Source organism: Chrysemys picta, chromosome 2 (assembly GCF_011386835.1).
Source record: "Chrysemys picta bellii isolate R12L10 chromosome 2, ASM1138683v2, whole genome shotgun sequence".
Taxonomy (NCBI): Eukaryota; Metazoa; Chordata; order Testudines; family Emydidae; genus Chrysemys; species Chrysemys picta.
The window spans coordinates 192,296,625-192,311,624 of NC_088792.1; the positions used below are offsets into that span (position 1 = coordinate 192,296,625).

Consider the following 15,000-nt stretch of genomic DNA (forward strand, 5'->3'; position numbering starts at 1 on the left):
TGATGGCAGGATCCAGCAACTTCCCTGTTGGAAACTGGTGCTACTAAAGTGCTTCCTGGTTATTTATATGAACCATACCTATGGTGGGGAATCTTTCAGAACAACACTAAATGAGATACTTTTGCTGGTTTTCTAAAAATGACAGCATAATTCTCTGACAACTATTAAGAATGGCTGCCATGCAAGCTACAATAAGGACAATCAAAATCTTATGCTTAATGGTGTCATAATGTGATCAACTGCACCAATAAAGAATGGATTTTCCTTCCGTGTACAGCACTGTATATTCAACGATATGCAAATATGAGTTTTAACATCTTTCAAGGCATCAGGTCTGCCACTAGCTACTGAGGAGGAAGCATGTTGGCCTGAATGGACGAATGGTCAAGTCTTAAATTACCATGTAACTAAAAAGCCACAGAGTGCTATGTAGCAGCATCAGAAACTTAATGCCAGATCTGAGTCTTCATCCAAAGAAGAAGGGAATGGGTGGAGGTTTCAGTTTCTTTAGGTGAATTAGAAAAGGTTTTGGATGAAGCGCTTCACTCATCTCTGCTTTTAGATCCAAAATAGAAATACCCACGTCAAGTCATTGACATTTAATTATAAAATAGTAAGGGGTAATTTTTCTAACCATACATGGGATTTTAGTTGGATGACTCCTTTTGTGTTTTTATTTTGTTTTACCAATACTCCATTCATCATTGTGGAAGTTTCTCTCTTAGGGTTAATCATGCTCTCTAAGAAATAGCATATATTCTTGCTTATTTTAGGATGTCGCCTACTGCAAATGTGTAATAGTAGCTCATTTTCCAAAATGCATAGACTCATACCATGTGCTGAAGAGTAGAACTGAGATACTCCTGTTTTTAACCTAGGATAAGCTATGGTTTTTATAAAAGTGTTTTGAAGTATATATTTCATCATTATTTAATAAAACTCAGAGATACTTAGACTGCAAGTAGATAGCAATGTAAATTTATTTATAGGATGTTTATTAAGAGGCTCTCAAGTTGAAATCATGATATGGTCTTTCAGTTCAACTGAAGATGATTTGAAACCCTTAGACGCAGCTAGCCATCTCAAATATGCCAGGGCATACAATTTTTAATTTCCTGAGGGACACATTTCTTGTAGAGACTGGCAGCTTTCTTTGTCTTTTATTAACATCCTATTGAGATCTCTATATCTAAGTCCACCAGTGATGATAGTGATTGTAATAGCTCAAATGTAATGGCATCTCTACCTCAGAGACTATGGGCATACTGCCAGCAAAGGGCAATGTATCGACCAGTTGTGTACAAATTTCAAGTCAAAATTTACCCCCAGTTATCTCAGAGTGATATCCCAGTATTTCCCAAGTCTTCCAAGACGAAATAACAGAGTTTTCCCAGAGATCTCTGTGCAGTAATTTTGGATAAATGTTGATTTTTAATGGTAACTACTGTATTCATCCCTATCACAAACATTCCCATTATAGCATTCTGACTAGTACTTTAAAACATGTCAAAATATTTAAAATCTAAGAACAGCCTTATATTTACAATCTTACAAAAGATTCTTGAAAACACTGGCCAAGATTCTGCAAAACACTTGCACATGAGGAACTTTATGCCTGTTAACAATCCAATTGAACTCAATGGGATTACTCATGTATGTCAAGATACTTCTTAAAAAAATACTTCTTTAAACTTCCCCTTGTAGACTAGATAATTATATGATAACCACAACTAGTTATGTTCTTTCATTAGTATACTATTATAAAAAATGTACTGGATAGATTAAATAGACAGAGTTCCAGTGAACAATGAAATCATAGTTACCATGTTCTACAAGATGTATAAAATAAATACTCTACAGCAATTACCCTCATTCTGTAAAAATGTCTGGAGGACAGTTAAATGTACCTCTTCAGATTAAGCATTTCTAAACCTGAGCCATGCTTCATAATTAAAAAGTCGCTTAAGATGATGAATGTCCTAGTGGCTTTTAGTTCATTTTGGGGGGGGGGGAAGGGCGGGGCAGAGAGAGTGCGTACACACACACACACACACACACACAGACGTGAGCTCAGAGATACATTTTTCAGTGAAATCCTTCTTTGGCCCAATTTTGCAGCACGATAATGTCACTGCTGACTTGTCATTGACTTAACACAAATTAGAACTCAGCACCATCATTGCTCGTCTTTTCCCTCACCACCAGACCACATTGTCTACAACATATAATAAAAGGTGTAACTAAAGATTTATCCTGCCAATAAGATATACTTATAGTTATAGGTCCCATGAAGATTACTGACACTGAACTACCAAATATGTACTGGCCTTGAACTTGGTAGATAACATACCAGTTTGGAGGCACATTCAAGTTGACAATAAATCAGTATCACAGTTCCAATAAAATTAAAAAAAAAATGTAGAGGAATTTTTGTACAAAAATGTTCTCCTTCTGATTTAGCTATTCTCTGGTAATGGACCATAATGGTCTAGGCAGTACTTTTTGTTGAAATACATAAGCATTTCACTATAATTCTCTTTACTATAAGCTTATTTGATTTTAACTGCATTAAATTTTGGGATAATTTCTCTTTTTAAACATGTTTTCCCTTTCAAATAAGATCCACATAAAAATGTTTTAAGAACAACCTTACTCATTATGCATTATGCTTGCTTTCCTGATTTGCATGAGCACATGCTGAGCACTGCCTCGAAAACACCTTCATTTTGTGTATCATGTTGAAGATTAATACTTGTGGAGGATGTAAAGTTGCAGAGAATAAGCTACCGAAGTCCAGCATCACTGCATGGATTACAAAAGGTTTTCCTTTTCTCAGAACTGTCACAGTACTTGTCATCAAAAATACTTTGTTAAGAAGTTTGTTAAAAGAACAACTAACTTCTCAGTGTTTACAGTATTTTAGCATTTTTTTCAATGTACCCTTTTGAACTTATTTCAGTTTTCTGTTTTTGATGATAGTCATGCTGACAACTTTTTTTGGTCCATCGAACTCTGTAGTACAATTACATGAATTTACTTTTAATAAATTACCATCTTTGCATATATCAGTCAAACCATGAAGACTAAACACTTGCAAACAAAATGCATTATTAATTTAATTGTCACAGCCTATTTAGCTAACTTCTATTAGTATTTGCTAAAATAGGCAATGTATCAGAGGCCAAAATCTAATTCAAAACATAAAGAATAAACTGATTATATTGTCCTAGAGAAATTAAAATATAGCAAGCTTGCAAAATTATAGTCAAGGCATTAATGTTTTAAATAGGTAAGAAAACTACGTAACTTAATTTAGAGAACAGTTATGCCCAAAGTGATGGTTCAACATGCTGATGAAGAGTTTTTTTGGTTCCTAAAGCCATTAAAAGATATCACACTCCTTCATAAAGTGAGGGGAAATGTGGAAAGAGAAAGAGTGGTGTTTGGGCATTTACTGTACTAGATTATACTGCTTTAATCTTACCCATCACCAGCAAGGGACTCCTACTAGGAAATTATATCGCTGTTATAGTCCTGCCACTACTACTTGATGTTGCTGTACATTAAGAGGACATGCCAGATAAAACAGTATTATGAATAAGAAATATTCAAAGACAAAATAAGGGATTTTAAAAGAAGAGAGAATAAGTCACTCAAAAATCACTAGTTTATGCTGGCCGGGGGAGGGGTAATAGCTGCAACACAGTATGCTACCAGATGGGACACTGCGGTTAGTGTCCTGAGCTTGGTTCTTTGCTCCCAGGGCAGCAAGGGCTTGGAGTGCTGTGAAAGAAGCTTGCTAAAGCCTGTGACAGGTGGGAACACATCATGTCACTCTCTTGCAACCCTACATTGGCTGATGGTTCAAAAAGCCTTTGAGGAATGTGGGAGAAGATGGGGGGAAACAGGAGCATGTAGGAGGGCTCCAGAAAAAAAATAACTGTTTTAGATTAAAGCATCCATTGTTTAAAGAATTCATTTGAGATGGTGAACACTAAAAATGTGCCTCTCAGGATCAGATAGTGTATTTGGAGATCTGATGTGTGCATATTTTATTGTACACATATTCACAAGGGTAATACAAGTTATTTCAATGCAGTATTTATGATGAATAGGCAGTAAATACTCCTTTGTAGAAAGATATATTTGAATAGAGTGCTTCTCGTGACAACATAAACCACAAGAGCAAAATATTTTTCAGAATTCCACTGTGCCACCAAAAAAGATAACAAATATAAACTAACAGTTTTCATTTAACAATTTATACCAGTTATATCTGATTTGATGTAAATGTAATAATTTTTCTTCCATGCCTTATGCTATAGTCCAGAAAAAATGGAAATCTGAATAATTTTGATGTAATAGTGCTATAACTAAAATTCTGCTTGAACAAAGCGTAAGAGAAAACTTTGCAAAAAGGCTTAAACACCAAAAGGGATAAAGTGTTAAAAATACACACTACCCATATATACAACATATGCACATGCCAGAGGATGATCGGTTAGTTTAATATTCTATATTAAGGTCATTTGAAAAGTAACGTATGGTAAATTCATGGGGAAAAGGGCCTGATCCACTTCCATTTCTAGTGTCATTAATGGGAGCTGCATAAGGCCAAAGGAAAGTATTTTGATTGTACCATGGAATTTTTACTACCATACTGAAGCCACCATTTACTTTCCCTCTTCTGAAGAGGAACTCCTCTATCTGTATCTGAAGTTTTGAATGCTTTTCGGTTTAAAACACTTCTTTGATCATGAACAGGGTGCATAGGTAATGCTTGAAGAAGTAGCATGGCTCACAATCCTGCGACACTTACAAAAATAACTAATATTCTAATAAGAAAAAGAAGATTTTAGAGTTTAAAAATACAGTAGATGTAAATCAAAATGGCAGCTGCCAGGACAATAGTTAGGGCTTTGATAGTTCTCTAATTAAAGTATGTCACAGCTATGAATTCTGTAACAAAAAAACATGATATTTAGGGCATTCTTAAAACATAAAATATCCTGGTGTTAGTTACCCATTTTGCCATGATTTTTCCAAAATTTGGATCTATATATGTCCAGTATAATGGAGTATGCTCTTTATTAAAGGTTTTTAAATATTAGCTAAATGGTATTACATACCTGAAAACAATTTTTGTAAAATAAATATTTGACATTCTTCATAATTTATTGTAAAAAAACTGAATAGTTAAAATATTGTTTGCTATGATACTTTTCTTTTTTAAATAAAAAGCCCCTAAAATATTAATTTTATATTGTTTATTATGGCAAAGATACAACTTTTCCATTTCTTGCCATGATAAAACATTTTACCTATTCTGGGATTCTGATCTCACTGCACTTTTACAGTGATGAATACTGTATGTATGGAACATCCACACTGGTGAATACTAAACATTATTTCACTGGATGATTTCAGTAAACGTTTTGTTTTGTTTTGGCAGTCGAGAAACGGTTAAATTTCAATTTGCCTAAAAAGTCATTAACTCTATGTAGTGGGATTAGCTATGATGCAAATGAGGAGCAAAATCTGATATTTGATGACCTAGTAAACATAGTACTGTTTCAGTGATAAGATATTTTTAAAATATGAAGCATTCTAGGTACATTTTAAAAGAGAAAAAATACATTTTTATAAACAAAACTTGTAAAAACTTATAAAAAACTTGAGTAAATGAACAAACATATAGAAATTAGAGATGGGCCAAAACCTAACACCAAATTCCTCTGGCCCTACCCTCAAAATGTTGAGAAGGTTGGGGGATTTTTGTCTCCAGATCCCACACTTATCTCTGTGGTTGTGACTCCAGTGAATCAACAAAACCTAATGGGGCCTATTTTTTGGTTTGAAAATGTAAAATATTCTATAAACTTATAAGCACCAAATCCAAAAACAAAAATGGGTTGTGTGTAATTTTGGTTTTGTCTTTGGGAAGGCAAGACACAACTACTGAAGTTTTGCCCAATATGGCTGCCTGGGCCGTACTCTAATAAAAACAAAATTAGATCTAGCTCTCATTGGAGTCTATGGGAATGTTTCCATTGACTTCAGTGAGCATTCGATAAGACCCATGGAGTCCCCAGTCAGCAAATCATTTAAGTATGTCTTAATTCCCACTGAAGCTTAAGTGCTTCACTGAATAAGGACCAGCCATCCCCAAACCTATATTCCATATGCACACAACTCCAGTGGGAATTTTGGGTGGGCTAGGAATGCAGGATCATGCCTATATATTATATAAAATAAATGTATGTATATGGTATATTAATAGACTCCAAATCAGAGTAGTTAATACATCTTAAAAGATTTTTGCAGTATACATAAACACATTTGTGTAAACTAGCAAAATAGTGTACTTTACCTTTCTTTTGGTGTTCCAACTCCATGCTTGCCCAGTAAGTGAGTATTTAAGTGTTTTTTCATCACAAAGGCCACCCTAAAAAAAAAGATTAATTTTAATTGGCTTTTACCAAAATATTTGTAAAAATGGGTGGAGTTATTTTTTTAAACACATACTTAAGCATATTTTATTGAAGATTAAATCTAATCAGTTAACTGTTAGATCAAGATATCATAACTTACTTTTAAATTTGAAAGTCTATACCGTAATAACATAAATTTACAGATCTACATCAAATCTGGGGTTTTCTTACACAGATATACAATAAAACAATTCTAAAAACAAATCACTTGTCAACATATGCAACAATTTTGTTCTTGATTCCCTTTGCAGTTTAAAAACACTTTATGTAATATACTGAAAAACAAATGTATTTTTTACCTATATAACATTCTCTAACCTTCTATTTATTTAACCTTAAAACCTGCAACCCTTCTTTTTGTGAGTAGACCCATTGACTTCAGTAAGAATGCTGCATGAATAAGGATAGCAGGATCAGGCCTTTAATCATTACTTGTGTTTGGTCAACCTTCAAAATATTACTTATTTAAGGAGATACATAGATACATAGTGACAAAAATAACAGCATTTGTAGTGCTAGGATTTCTTTTTGTGGCTATGGGGAGATAATGTTTGTGATTACATTGTGCACAGGAATTTTGCCCAAGTGGCACCAAGACATCATCATCAACAACAACAACAAATGTATTACCCGACATTATGCCTTATACCAAACACAAAGCAGTTCAATTGCAGTAATTTAATTTTGGTGACATACTTAATGAAAAAGATAGAAGCCTATTGAGTAACGTTCTTCTGGTGATAACACCATTAACATCAATTCAAGGATATCATGTGACTGCTTCAAACAATTTAGATATCAGACTGAAGCTTCAAACTAAAATGGTTCTCTTGATAAGCAAAAATTTTACTGCTGTAACTTTCAGTGTGAAAAAGGGCTTGCAAACATTTTTGTTAATTATGTATTACAGCTGTCCTTCATAAAGTTAATTACTAATAGCTGAAAGGCAATAGAATCTATTTGCATATGTACATGAAAGGCATGACATATGCAAAAATATGATTTTAATTAGCATTCTATGATATGAAGGGCTACAAATCAAACTGGCATGTTATAAGATTTTTAACATTAAACGCTGAATTCATCTGGACATGTTTGCACTAATGGACAATGCAAGGACTGTAAAACACTGTAGCATTATGGCATATATGAGCCACAAAAGCCAAGAAAGAGTACTTTTCCTTTACAAATATGTTAATGTATCTTCTCCATGTCTGATCTACTTTGGGCACTTTCACATTATTACAGAGAATCTCGTTTTTGTGAAGCCTTCAGGGTGTAAGAATATAATTCTGTCTTTTTAAAATGATAGTGACTTCATTATTTTTATAAGAAGACATTAAAAATACCAGGGACTCTCTTTTTTTTTTCTCATATGGGATTAATAAGTATGGACACCACAATCTTTAGAAACCTGAATAATCTATCACACTATCATGATTATTACTATGCAAATGTCATCAGAATTATTGTACATAAGGAAAATAATTGTACTGACATAAAATTCTGTGTTCCAACAGTACAAGACATTCCAAATTTACTACTGTTGTTTTTGGGCAGAAAGCAGAGTCATTTCGACATTGCTGTAAGTATATCTAACACATTTTAAATTAATAATATTCTTATTTTTAATCAGAAACCTCCATCCTCTCTCAATTTTCTAGAAGAAAAATAAAAGATACTAATGTTTGAGAGCTACACAATAATCAAAGTTGGGGGGAGCACAGTTTGTTATTTACATGGCGAAGTGTTATTATAGTATACTGAATGTAAAAATCTCAATCTCTTATGCAATATTTCCCTAGGAAACTTTTTCATCAGAATCTGGGCACTTGCGAGTTCCAAATGAAAAACAAAAATGTACTACTTTGCCCATTTCTGTAGTGGAAATAGAGAAAAAGCTGCATGTGAAAATCGAACAGGCAAGGAAGAAGGGGGAAAAGGCCTTATTTCTAATGCTGTATAATAACTGATCTCATGTGAACAGCTGAATATCTGCAATGCTCCAGGTCTGAGTAACCATTTTGCTGCTTTTCCATAGCCCAGGCAAAATGGTAAAACAAAAATGAAAACTGCCACTGTAAGTGTTTCAGGAACTGCCATCAGGTTCCCCTTCAAATGTAACGCTAAAGGGCTGGATACTGAAAAGCTCAGTGCATCCTGAGACATGTTGAGTGCTTCATGGGGAGCTAAGGGCATTCACCATACCTCAGGTAGTGTTCAACAGTTTGCAGGATCAGGCCTTAAATGATAAGGTTGCCATTTTTAAAATAAAATAAATACATGAACAATAATTTTACACAACATAATAAATACAAAGACACTTACTTAAGGCAAAACATTATTTTTTCTAGCACTCAGCCTCTACGTCAAGATGACAACTCTGGGCTTCAGAAGTACAGCAGCTATAGATTTTTGGGAAGATCCTAGGCTAAGGGGGAGGGGAGAGGGATAGCTCAGTAGTTTGTGCATTAGCATACTAAACCCAGGGTTGTGAGTTCAATCCTAGAGAGAGCCACTTAGGGATCTGGGGCAAAAAAATCAGTACTCAGTCCTGCTAGTGAAGGCAGGGGGCTGGACTCGATGACCTTTCAGGGTCCCTTCCAGTTCTCTGAGGTAGGTATATCTCCATATATTAAGTCCACTCTTATGGGAGGCAGTGTCACCAAAGCTCCAGCAATGTTACCAACTCTTGCAATATTAATAGTCATGATATTTGGTAGTTTTCTCTAAATCCCAGCTTCTGGAACCATGTGATGACTTGAAAAACCTTAGCTTTCACTTAAAAAAAAAAGTGAATTTCTAGCCCTCATGGTTGAGGAGAGATTCTTGAAAATGTGAAACAGTCTCAAAAATCGGGAGTCCAATAAAAAAGCAGATTTATTGCTTTTTAAAATCTCACAATTTTGAGGGGCCTGCCCCATGATTTTTGAAGGATTTGGTTTGGCAATACTGCTAATGGTACCTGGGCCTACCAGTCAGCTGCTTGAGCAGAATCAACTCCTTTAAAGAGCAGCTGCATGGACCACTGGACTCAAGGAAAGGAAGCTCACCAGTCCAAGAGTGAGCATGATTTGATGGACTAAGCAAGAAATTAAGAGTAAGGGACTAATCACAGTGCTCACGAAACACTTTCTGTGGCATCTGTCTGGTCATGTGGAATTGGTGGCAAAACATTCCACAGACCATTCTCCCCCTGCCCCACAAAAAAAGTTAATTAGAAGGAATGAATTAAAGATAGCATGCAAGCTAGTCTGGTAGGCCTTCACATATGATCTCATAGAAGCTATGCACCATTAGAGTGATAGCACTATAGACCAGGCATGAATAATTTCCATTGCAAGTTAACACAAATATTATATATTTTTAAAAAACCCTCTTTAATAAAAGACTTGTGTGGCACCGAGGGAGTGAAGTGAATTAAAGATTGACACAGATCATTTATACATGAAAGCTTAGATAGTTACAATTAATGCATAAATAGAAAGTATTAAAGTGTCAGGAAAGGAGTCGTGATCTACTATTCTACTTAAAGTATAAGTTAAATTTTAAAAAGTTACATCAATGACGTAATTTGATTTCTTAAGTATTATATATGTTGTAAGAAAGTTAGGAAATGTACTGCCACTTTATTTATCTTTTTATGATCAATGAAATATTGCTTTGGTTTTGATAAGACCAGAAGTGGATGAGATTTTTATACAATAGTTAGGCAAGAGAGTTGGCACCTTTCTAACTGCTGGTAGCTGGACGGCTGAGGCCCTACCCCTGCTCCACCTCTTCCCTCAAAGCCCAACCCCCTTCTCTGCCTCTTCCCCAGACCCCGCCCCTTTCTCTGCCTCTTCCCACAAGGCACCCCCATGCTCTACCTCTTGCCCCCAAGTTCCCTCCCTCATTGTTTGCTCCTCCTCCCATCCCCGGTCATTTGCTGGATTATCTCCACCTACCTTCCCCTACCCATCTGGGCTCACTCTGTTCCAGGGCTGGGACAGGACCTGCTGCAGCCTGACAAAGAGCCTGCATGCAGGTAGGAGGCGGCTCTGGCTGAGCAGGGACCAACATGGATTAATGACCTGATTCCTCCCCTTGCCGCACAGTAAATGGACTTTTGGTGTCCGGTCAGTACATCACAACTGGACTTTCTGGTCAAAAACTGAGCAGCTGGCAACCCTAAATGGCACAGAAGCCCAAACCAGGTAAAAACCCAGATGGGTGGCAGTCCTACTAGGCAAACTAATTTCATGTTTAATAATATTGTTACAAAAAATAAGATATTATGGATTTAAGGGTGGAAGTTAAAAACTACCGGGGGGGGGTGTTAATTTATTTTTATTTATTTATTTATTACGTAGAGTTCTCTTACATGAGAGCATAGAGCTGTGACATAAGGGTCTGTTAAGAAGATGTCCTCTGGCACTTTGCCTCCTCCACCCCTGGATGTGGAGACCAGTTAGATGGTCATATGTTGGGTGGAAGGAGCCAGGGCCTGACCCTGAGAGCACTAGTTCCAAAACTTTCACAGTGGTTTTCACGCTAGCTGCTGTGACAACTACTAAATGGAACTCAAATAGTCAAGTTTTACAAGGAAGATCATAACCCACAAGTATCTGATTCTGTTTAATAAAATGTGTTTCTATACATATAAATTTGTGCATGCAATTAGCTGCTGTGTGCACCAGAATAGAGTTTTGCACATATAAATCACTGCATGATCAAATTTTACAGATCTAATTTTGGTGAATCTTTGATTCTGAGTGCTTAATTCACTAAACTATGCAGAACACTGCTGCCAAAGGTCACAAATCTTGCCTCTATCGCAGGATGGCCTATTCAGTAGGTCAATTTAAGACAACACAGTACAAAAATTTGTAAAACTGGTTAGGAGGCAAAGGTTTTATACAAATAAGCTGTCTTTTTCCATGCCGCACAAGTCTAAAATCCTGGGAATTTCATGGCTGTTTGCTGACTTTGAAGGGTCCAGGCTGGATTGCGAACAACTCTCTTACAGGACTGTACACAAGGAACTCAATTTAAAAGTGAAATATCTGGCAGGGTTGAGTTTGTTGTGGAAGATATCCACTGATCTGAAAGGCTGCAGGCCTCCCGTGACAGAATGTCAGGTTCTAGCTCCTTAGATGGAAAAGCCGGGCTTTTCTGCTGACTCACCTAGCAGCAGGGTCTTTATAACAGGATAGTTTGGCCCTTATGGGTATCTCTTCATTGCATCGGGGACCAAGCCTCCCAGCCCAGGTCCACAAACTTATGCCAGCAGGGCTTGTAAGTAGCTGTGTAGACTTTGCTTTGACATTCAGTTGGGCCTGGAGCTCAGGTTCTCAAGCCTTGGGGCAGGGGGAGAGGCAGGAGACCCCAATATCTTACTAACTCTGGAAACTGTCAATGCTGTGCCTTATTTAGCCAGAGAGGATGCTATTAATTAACAAGTACTCACATTTCTCCCTCCCACCCTTTCCTCATCTCCCAGCAGCACTCCCACTCTTGGGACTGACTCTGTGACAGAGACCAGAAAATTGTGAATGGGAGTACAGGCCCTTACAACTCTACAATAGAGCTATCCCTTCATTGGAGACTTATTATTATTGAATTAGGTCCAAAAAAGCAGAATTTTAGGAAACAGATTTTAAATGGATACATAATAATCAGCAAACTACAACCTTATCTTCTAGAAATCTCCCCTCCTATTTTTTCTGTTTTCTTTGTAAAGGTTCCTTGAATGAAGCTGGGTGCACGTGGGGAACAAGTTGAAAACGAAAATTCTCGAAATATGGCAACATTGGAGCAATACTTTTCTGTATATCTCATGCCCTGGGTACACCTATGTGGCATATCTGTCACTGATCCTGACCCTGTTTGAACATAATTATGGACACAGGATTGTCAATGTGCTGTTCAATGATCTACATCAATCTACAGAATAATTTACTGTCTGTATCAGACAGATCATTATGGATGAGTTGCACACTATCAATCAATCAGCACTGTTGTTCCTGCATATTCCTGTGTCTCTCATCCAAAAGAGAGAGAACTGTCTCTCATCATGTTTCAATTGCTGTCTTTCTATCACCAATCTGTGTTGCTCAAGATGTAAAAGAATTATTAGTTGCATGGCCGTAAAGTGGTGGTGATAGGCAGGATTGTCTCCTTCCACCTCTTCTAGTATAGAGTCGTAAGCAGAGAAAAGGAGAGTGGAAAACAAACATATCTCAATTGCTGTGCATCAGCTGGTCTGTGAGTAAGAATTCCCTGAATGGTTTGCCCATTCAGCAACTGGTGATGGGAAGATATACAGAATCCAAATCCAGATAGTGATACCACTATCAAAGAAGAGAGCTACGCGGAATAAGCGGGAGCTTCTATACAAGGTAAAGGTTGGATACAAGGCAAAGGTGGCTAGCTAACTGGAACAGGGCTCCATTGTTCCTGGTACATAGAGACCAGTACTGAGGAAGCACATACTGCACCTCCTAAAAGGAGGTAGAAAGCTGCTTGAGAAAGCTAAGAGCCCACGCCCCTTTTGAAATTGGGCTTAGCACCTATGCCCCTTAGACACTTTTGAAAATGTTATGATGTGTCCCACAGTATCTAGAAGAGGTTGTACAATAAAACACTTTTGTAGACTAGTATGCGGATGCAGATTTTGATCAATGACAAAGCAGAGTGTCATGCATACGAAACATACATTTGGGCCATGTAAAAAACACCCACAGTAAACTTTGGGATGCAAATCCATAAGAATGATAGAGCAGAGCACAAAGCATTATCCATTTCATGGCATTATGATAAGCACCGTCAGAAGGTCATGTCTGCTATTTCAGGACACAACAGAGTACAATCTATTGTTGAAACCAAGGCAAACATTAGCCAGCTTAATGAGATTTACAAAATTTACTTTAAAATAAAAAAAAAGTGGATCTTTCTTTGTTGTAACTATGACATCTAAAATGAATGATACAGAGTTTCAAGGTTTTATTTTTTTCCTTAGAATTTCACTGGAATTAGGAGAACTCTAATATTATTCACAGGAAAATATTATCTAATGAACAGGCTAACTAAAAATTAATGACCTGTGAAACAGGTCAGACAAAAAACAAACACAATGCAATCAATTTTAGGGAACATGTGCCTTTTAATTTTCCCCAAACACCTATGTTTGGCAATGAAACTGAAGGTCTTCATGCACCATTACTAAAAACAACAATCCACTTGAAGAAAATTTTGAACTCAGTGGGCATTTCTTGCAATACAAAATAAAAATGTAATATATTATTTTATCTTATTTTTGTTCTTAAAGTTGAAAATCTCTGCAGAAGGTGACTTGATATGCAGAACATCTAAAGACCAATGTAAACATCCATGGATCTATTATGAATAGAATATACATCAAAAGTTGGGCTGGTAAGTTCAATTTTAATAAGTAGGAGCCTATTTACAGTACATTACTCACCTCCTTATTTTAGTTTAAAAAAAATAAATAAACATCTCCCAACTTACTTTACTTGCTTAGTGAGCATGTTAAAAAGATCTGAATAGTGGCAAAAATGTTGACGTCAAAAGGTGTTCACTCTGTCAAGTATCCACTTTGCAAACATATGACAAAATTAGCACCATTACAAGATATGTTTGTTTCAATATTCAGAGGAGTTAATGAATGTTAAGTGATAACAGTAGGCAGCACAGCTATGTAATTACATTTCAAAACACACCTTACCAAATTACTTCTAAGCTAAAAGAATCACATGTTCTATTATTTTTCACTGGCTGTCAAACATCTGTATACTGTCACCTCTAACAGGTGTTTGGTAATCTAACAGCTGCACAAAGAACTAAAAAAACCAATGCATTTTGTATCAGTGCTATCACCCTCCCAGTCTACCACAACACAGAACCTGTTTTCATAAATTGTGAAATGCAACCTTAGGCTTAGTTTCACAGAGTGCCTTGCATCAAGAACAGATTATCATCAACATACAAAAAACTGACAATACCTGAGAACATGACTGTTTGTCATGCTAAACAAGGGTCTCTTATTGCTCTCAAAATAAACCAAGATTTTCAGGTATTTGCAACCTGAACAAAGAGTTGGTCTACAGATTTCACAGCCCAGAAGATTCCCTGTCTCCCAACACACTCTCTCCCTCCCCCAAAATTTCCAACCCCATACAACGGTGACCTGGTTCCCCCTGTTGACAGCAACAAAGGGGCAAATGTAGTTGGCAACAAAAGTCATCAGCCTAGGCATTGTGACCCAAAGCATTACCGTGAACCTTTATTCGAGGTTTATTTTCATTCAATTCCATCCTCTACATTCCTATCTCTATTCTACAGTATGACCTACTATCTAAAAGGGATGTGTTGGAATGACATTATTCACCTACCTCTCTTCTTCAGTCACTGAGACACAGAATGGCATTACTAGCAAGACAGGTGAGAGGACAAAATTAGTCATACATTTTGGGAGGAATCCTGGCCCTGTTGAGGTCAGTGGTGAAAC

At 36.5% G+C, this 15,000-nt stretch overlaps 1 protein-coding gene across 4 annotated transcripts in view; it reads right to left on the minus strand.

Moving 5' to 3' along the window:
- ZNF407 (zinc finger protein 407) overlaps window positions 1-15,000 on the minus strand; it is a 449,103-nt gene that overhangs the window by 259,957 nt on the left and 174,146 nt on the right. For 3 of the 4 annotated variants that reach the window (XM_065582012.1, XM_065582013.1, XM_065582015.1), the window contains one exon: window positions 6,371-6,445. The exons of the other annotated variant lie outside the window; for it this stretch is intronic. In XM_065582012.1, the coding sequence (XP_065438084.1) occupies window positions 6,371-6,445 (75 nt within the window). The remainder of the gene's footprint in view (window positions 1-6,370; window positions 6,446-15,000) is intronic. 4 annotated transcript variants of the gene reach the window in all.